Raw genomic sequence first — 7,658 nt, forward strand, 5'->3', positions numbered from 1 at the left:
CGTAGGGATTAAAAATACAAGAGAGAAAAACGGGATAACAGAAGAAAAAACAAAAAAATAGGCCGCCCCCGCCCCGCGGCTAGGCCGTCCCATCTAGGGCTCCCCCGACGCGAGGGTTTGCCATCGTCTCACGTAACGTGAGGCGTAGGCGCCCCCCATTTTTGGGAGTCTCTATATGACGCATTTTGCGTCAGGCCCGAGCAAACGGGACAACCCATTAGCACGTGCTTCGTTGTTTCGTGTTTTTTTATGCACATAATCTAGCGGTTAAGTGACAATGTAGTGAACTTGTAGCACATTGTTTTTTTGTAGGTGGGGGGGGGGGGGGGGGGAGGGGAGTGATTCAAAATAGTTTCTTGAAGAACGGGAAACATTTTGAAAACTGTGAATAATGTTTTGAAACATGGACATCTCTCCTATCTAAATCTAAGCTAATCTAAATCCAAATCCAAATCCAAATCTAAATTTGATCTAATCTAAATCTTAATCAAAATATCTATATCTATTATATATACTGCTCCTACTTAAAATAATGTAAGGTTCCATAATTCACTTTGTTTGCATCCAAAGTCTCACTCACCATCTTTTTTTCTCTGTTTTTTCATGCCTTCTAGATTTCAGCAAACCAATCGTTGGTAACCCATTAAGCCAGATCTTGTCTACAATATACAGAAATAAATTTATGATTCATAAATAAATTGTTTCTTATGATAAAACCTGATATATGTCAGACATTTTTGGTAACTCAATAAATGGCAATAAATTGTTTTTCCGTAGACAAATAAATATCAATCGAACGGGGTTATAAAGCAAAAACAATTAGGGGCACATACCTATTTTGCCGGTTTAATAAATGACCAAAATATAACCAAATCATCATTTTATTTTGTCTATTTGCTTTGCATCAAGATTTATCCCGTATGATCTTCTCATTGTGCTAAAAAAAAATTTGGTTCCCGTGGCAACGCAGGGGCGCATACGTAGTACTCCCTCCATTTACTTATACAAGGCCACTATGAAATATACGTTTTGCATCAATACAATCCACCAACACTAATCAAGGAAAGAATTAATGACATTTCATCGTACTAGTAACTTGCTTAATACTTGCATGCATGTAGTCATATAACACTAGCTACTTCCACCACTCAGTTTCCTTACATATTTGTTGCGTATTAATGATCTCAGTAAACGAAAAGAAAAACTGGCTTATAAAGTGTACATTAAATTTTACGTTAGTACCTATAATTTAAGTTTGTGGCTTTCTATATAAAAATGAAGAAAGTATTATCACATAGGAAAACCCTTCGCTCCTCAGTGAAGAGGATCTCACGGAACATTCGTAGTTCTCTTTGGAAGCTTAGTAGAGGGGCTTGACAATTTCATGCCACTATTTGGAAAAGGTTTCTTTGTAGCTTTTAAGGCATCTTCAACAGCGACCTGCAAATTTCCCCCGCATCTGTCCGCGGACAGAACGGAGCAGTCCACGGACACAGATGCGGGAGACCGTCATCCAACGCTGCTCGCATACATCCGGTCAACAATTCAAACTAACCAGACGAAATTCGTTCAAATACGGCCGAGTTTCGTATAAACATGACAGATTTCATACAAGCCAGGTGCAAACATTTATATTTTGGACATATTTTAACTAAAAAGGTAAAATTATGTGCACGTACAGTCACGCGGAGCTCCACTCCCACCATACGGATATACTACACCAGTCTTCGACCGGTCACGGCAGATCCCTTTGTCTTTCTCATGTCCAGTAGCCAGCTCATCGGACTGCCGGGAACCCTGGAGGTATATGTTTCAGCGCAAAGGGTCGCACACTTCCCCACCGCTCATCGAAGTGGAACCGCCGGTTGATGCTTCGCCGGAGGGGAAGGGGGCGCCTTCGCTTTCGTGGAGCCCAAGCGGGGGTCGAGGATGGTCTGCGCTGAAGAATCGGGTAAGTCACCGGCTGTGCTAGCCGGTGACGTGGCGGCGGTGGCCTTCTTGGGACCCATGCGGTGCGGACTCCCATGTTCTACTTTCCCTCGATGTTGGCGGCGGACGCGGACGCGCTGGCCACTAACTCATCGATCTCCGTACAGTCGGCTTCTTTCTTTGCCGGCAGGGCACGATTACATGCGCGTTGACAACGAATGATGCGATTGCAGGCACGGGGAGGCATGGTATGACGCGGCGTCATCCACGACAGTGACGATGCTCGTGCCGCTGTGCTTCCCTTCATACCGGCCTGGAGCAACTCGTCACTCCTCTGCGAGCTGGCTTGGAGCGGTGACTTGCTGAACCACACGCCGGCTTCGGGTGGCAACTTGCTCTATTGGGCTAGGCAAGGGAGGTGGAGCAGCGAGCTTCCACGCTCGTATCTAGCCGGCTCGATTGGCCACCCATCCAGTTTTTATGACGGAGAACTGCTCTTCCTGCTCGTCGGATGCTATCAAAAGGGTGGAGAAAATGATGAAAGAGGAGATGGGGAGCAGCGGAGTGGTGTGTTTCTTGCCAGGCGCTTGGCCTCATTTAAAAAGACGGTGGATGGGAGGAGCTTGCCCGATGTTGCATTTAATGTCGGCTGCTCCTTAACGGGCATCTGGCCGAAGTAGATTTCTCAGCTTCCATGCGGGTTTAATGGAGGCGTTCGAATGCGGCGAGGAGTCATGTTCAGTTGAGCGTGCAGCAGACAGTGCCCTCGGCCGGCGCGCCGCTTCAATGGTAGAGGCAGTGAAAGGCCGCGTCCACCCTAAGCCATCTTCAATGTGGAGCGACGCACTCTACATTGGCATGAATGCGGGCAGCTGACGCCCGGCGGGAAGCGCGCGCGGGAGTGAGGAGGGAGGTTTGGGTGGGCCATGGCGGTCAGAAGCGGGCGTGAGAGCGGTCCGGACTCCCGCAAAGCCCCCCTCCTGTTTGTCTCCGGTTTGCGGAAGAAAGCGTGTCTGGACCGCGCCGCAGACCGATACAGAATCGCGTTGGCTGGCTTTCGTGATCCGGACGAATGCAGATGGTTTGAGGATCGGCGTTGGAGATGTCTTTACATCGTAGAATCATGTTTGTATATGTTTCACCAAGTCATGATCCAACTGGGTGTCATAGAAGATTTATGAATTGTAAAGTTCTTTTTATGGTTTCATAAAGTATGGAGCATGTGTATAAGGAAGCTACCATCGACCGTCATTCAGTCTAAAATATACAGTCCAAACAAAGCATAACCAAGCAATGCTTCTCTCCTACCACACAAAACCTCTTAGAAAAACATAACCAGCAAAAGGATAGCGCTCGACTCAACAACCCAGCAGCTCAAGAACTGAATAACCCATCAGATATTAGCCAGCAGACAGAGATCCACCAAGATAAGAGAAAAGCAATGATATGTACTCATATGCTTCTAGTAAGCTATGAAAAATGCTATTTCGCTACGCTGCTGATGAAAGGAAAGGAGAGAAATGGTCGGCTTGCAATATGTCATGATTGCACCCACCAAATCAGTGTTGTTTTTGTGATACCAAGAGAATCACAACCCTCAAACACTGACATTTTCTCTCCCCTGATGACACTCATACATCAAACCCTCGCCGTCGACGGTGCCAAACTTGAGGAACCCTCTCACCTTACAAAACTTCATGAGGTAATACACCCCGAGGCCTGCTGCAGTGAACATAGCGCTGATGGCATACACCTTCCAACCAGCGATGGCCATGACGAAGACAAGGAACCCCGAGGGGACGAGGCAGAGGACAACGATGCCTGGGAGTCGCAGCGGTACGCGGTAGGGGCGCGACATCTCTGGCCGCTTGATCCGAAGCCAGACAAACGTGGCAAACTCGAGGAGCATGCCGAGGCTGTAGAGGAAGTTGGCAGCGGCCACGATGTTGTTGAAGCTGAAGAAGGACATGCCGAGGGTGATGAGGCTGGTGACCACGATGCTGACCCAGGGAGTGTTGAAGATCGGGGCACGTAGCGCGAACACACGGGGGAGGAGGCCTAGGTCCGCCATTCCAAGAAGCTGGAATGCCGCGCTGCTTAGCGTCGCCGAGTAGAGGCCGATGGAAGAGAGCACCGCGCCCACCTCGATCCAGTACTTGAGCCAGTCGCCGGCGATCGTGCCTGCGTTGCAGTCACATTAGTCATGTCACAGATGGTTTGTGGCCAAGTGGCACTCTTGCCTTTTGCGAAGAAAACCCTTTTTATAGACAAAAAAAGTTAACTTTGTCTTGCATATCTTCAGTACTGTCACGCTTCATACATGCCATAGGCCGAATGGTACTGAACATGCTACCAGAACACTTGCAATGTCTACAATTTCAGTTTAAGAACATAAAAATAACTTGGCTGAACATATCTGTTACATGAACTTGCAGTTGCAGAGTATGTGTGCACAACATGCAACAATATCCTACTCCCTCTGTAAACTAATATAAGAGTGTTTAGATAACTAAAATAGTAATCTAAACGCTCTTATATTAGTTTACGGAGGGAGTACGATTCTTTATGCCAAAAGGGAACGAATCATTTGCAATCCCAACAACACTAAAGAACTGTTACCAAATCCATCCATATGGTGTAGTACTACTAATGATCATGGAAATACGCATTAATACGGAGAGAACAATGATCAATAGCTGTAGTGGATCGACAGAAATGTAACCGCTGGCAACGTGATGTTGCAACTTGCAAGCAACAAGGTTGTAAAGCAATGCGTTTGCGTCGATTTTAATAATCAAAGTAATGAGTGAAATAATTACCTGCGGCGTCGGCGAAGAAGCCGTTCCCCCACTGCTCCGGCGGCGCGTCGACGGCGCCGGTGGCCGCCATGAGCGGCAGCAGGTAGCCGAGGGACGTCATGGCCACGGACGACATGAGCGCCGTCGGGAACGTCCTGCCGGGGTTCTCCACCTCGCCGGCCATCGTGCTGACGCTGTCCCAGTAGTTGAGGTTCCAGAAGAGCGTGTTGAAGAAGAGCTTCCAGTCCTTGTCCCCGGCGGTGGCCGCCCACCTGTGCGGCCGGATCTTGGGCAGCGCGATGCCGGACATGAGCACGAACGGCGATAGCGAGGCGACCCCCAGCGCCACGGCGGACCACCCCACGACGCTGAGGCCGGTGTAGTTGAGCACGGAGAGCGCGACGTTGAAGGTGACGATGGTGGCCACCCGCGCGCCGCCGTCGGCCACGGCGGGCACGACGCGGGCGAGGTAGTCGGCGCAGAGCGCCGGGAAGGCGGCGCCGTTGATGGCCCCCGAGACGTACTTCCAGGTGCCCATGAGGGAGCCCGAGACGGGGCCGAAGGCGCGGTCGGCCCAGACCACGAAGCCGCCGTTCCCGGGCATCGCGGTGGAGAGCTCGGCCGTGACGAGCGACTCCGGGATGGCCCAGATGAAGGGGAAGATGAGGAAGCCGAGCAGAGCGAAGAGGGGCCCCGCCGACTGCACCGCCGGCTCGGCGCCGTAGGGCCCGCCGGCGACCTCGAAGAAGATGAGGAAGATGAGCGGGACCAGCGACAGCTTGTTCTTGCCGCCCTTCCTGCCATGGCCGGCCGCTCCGCCGCCGTCATCGGCCGGCGCCGCCAGCGCCTTGTCGCCGTCGAGGTTCTTGATTTCCCCGGTCATCCCCGGAGCGGGAGCGGGAGGCGGGATAGGAATGGGAATCTGTAACCGACCCTGGATTCGTGCTCCGCGGAGTCTGGGGAGGGGGTTGGTCTGGGCCTCGCGCAGCCATTGGGGACCGAGTTTATATGACAGCGATCCTCTCCGGGCATAACTGCTTTAGCAGGGCCGCGCGGTTGGTGCAGCGACAAGGCGCTCAGGACTGATCACACACGCGCACGCACGGCCGACGAACACCGGAACGAGATCCACGGATTCCATGACGAGAATTCGATATGCGATTTGGAGACGGGGCAGCACAACGAATTCTATGCGTGATGTGATGTGATCCGATACTCTGCTCTGCCCTTGCCCAGTTGGCCCCGAATGAGTCCAAGTTGCGGAACTGATTCGGGCGGGCGGGGATTGGGCCCGCTCTCTACTCCCCTGCCGACCGCGCATCTTGGAGCATGTGGAAATTTCAGTTCCGAATCCCGGTGACCACACGCTTTGGCTAGCTTCAAAGAGGCTCATGACATCTCCGTGTGGCAGAAAGAAACGTTCTCAATTAGAGTGCGATTTTGTAGCGTGTCACTCGTGAAGCATGGTAAGAGTCTGATCACCGATGCCTTGGCACAAACAAACAAATTATTGTTGGAATTTTCATTACAGTGGGATTTTTTCAGGCTCGAGAATTCCTCTTTGCTGACTTTGACTGAAGAGTGGGATCGAGCCCCTAAAACGAGATTATGTTAAAAGATACTGAGCTCCTTCGAAATGGAGCTCTATTATTGATCGAGGCTGGAGGGGCGTGTGGGACCTGTTGACGCTTAAAGAGTGGCTTGATGAAGTCAAATTTATGATTGGATGTGGCCCTCTCCAAAACAATCAAAATAAATATGAATATGGTCCAAATGGAGCCCAGATGCGAATGTTACGACAATTTCAGAGATGCACATGTTGCCACTAGATTATGGCATCACAGAAAACGCAATTAAGATGGCTTTAAATGAAGAAGTGTTCAGTATGAAAATTCTTCGTCTTGTCGAGACGAATGATTTTTGTTTTTGAATCATCTCGATCCAAGGTCGTTTGCAAATTTTACAACCAAAATAGCCAGGCCTTATCAGGACCAAAAGTGATGCCCCGGCCCAGAGACGTATTGAATGTGTGAGGTGAGGCGTGAGTGATTAGGACCTCAAAATGACCTGAGATGAAAAGGTGATCAACATGGAAGTTTTCGGCATCGTCGAAACGGACAACTTTGGTTTTTGGGTCATCTCCATCCGACTTCATACGCAACCTCCAAAGCGATGAAAACATTCGCCTGGTCCTAGACTTTGTTTGATATACGCGTCCGATGCATGGTGACAATGCATAAATCCGTCAGTACCCTCGGTAGAGTGGCGAACATGATCGAAAGGACCAGATCGAAGACCACACGAGGAAGTTACCCAGGTTCAGGCCTCCAGGAAGGAGTAACACCCTACATCCTGCTTTTGCTTTGTATTCATGGAGTACCTCGTGCGAAGGTTACAATGGCAATGAAGTATGAGACTACCGAGCATATGGTTCTACGTATGTATATCATGAATGGACACCCCTACCCCTCACCTTGTATAGATCACGGGGCCTACGGTTTTACACGAGATCGATCTGATCTAACCCGCAGCCACCGTGGCTTCCTTGGTCGCTTATCCAGGCTCCGAGGATCCCACTTGTGGATAGGTCGAGCTACGTCTTTTGAAGCTTCCCTGCCCTGGCCAACTTGGGTAGGTCACCGTGAAGGAAATATGCCCTAGAGGCAATAATAAAGTTGTTATTTATATTTCCTTATATCATGATAAATATTTATTATTCATGCTAGAATTGTATTAACCGGAAACTTAGTACATGTGTGAATACGTAGACAAACAAAATGTCCCTAGTATGCCTCTACTTGACTAGCTCGTTAATCAAAGATGGTTAAGTATCCTAGCCATAGACATGTGTTGTCATTTGATGAATGGGATCACATCATTAGATAATGATGTGGTGGACTAGACCCATTCGTTAGCTTAGCACTATGATCG

The 7,658-nt window shown here is 49.7% G+C and overlaps 1 protein-coding gene across 1 annotated transcript; it reads right to left on the reverse strand.

The window, feature by feature from the left end:
* Window positions 1-3,303: 3,303 nt before the first annotated feature.
* Window positions 3,304-5,992, reverse strand: LOC123149098 (probable polyamine transporter At3g13620). The gene is made up of 2 exons (XM_044568633.1): window positions 4,749-5,992; window positions 3,304-4,110 (listed from the first exon to the last, which is right to left on the reverse strand). Exons 1-2 carry the CDS (start codon window positions 5,608-5,610, stop codon window positions 3,527-3,529), a joined length of 1,446 nt encoding a protein of 481 aa, XP_044424568.1. The 5' UTR covers window positions 5,611-5,992; the 3' UTR covers window positions 3,304-3,526.
* Between the last annotated feature and the right edge of the window lie 1,666 nt (window positions 5,993-7,658).

Source organism: Triticum aestivum, chromosome 7A (genome assembly GCF_018294505.1).
Source record: "Triticum aestivum cultivar Chinese Spring chromosome 7A, IWGSC CS RefSeq v2.1, whole genome shotgun sequence".
NCBI classification, from domain to species: Eukaryota; Viridiplantae; Streptophyta; class Magnoliopsida; order Poales; family Poaceae; genus Triticum; species Triticum aestivum.

What these genes read in the sequence shown, in the direction of transcription:
- LOC123149098 (XM_044568633.1), bottom strand. Translation starts at nt 5,610, where the DNA reads ATGACCGGGGAAATCAAGAACCTCGACGGCGACAAGGCGCTGGCGGCG. An exon ending in CTTCTTCGCCGACGCCGCAG is followed by an intron (nt 4,111 to 4,748) that starts GTAATTATTTCA and finishes ACTGCAACGCAG; the next exon opens with GCACGATCGCCGGCGACTGG.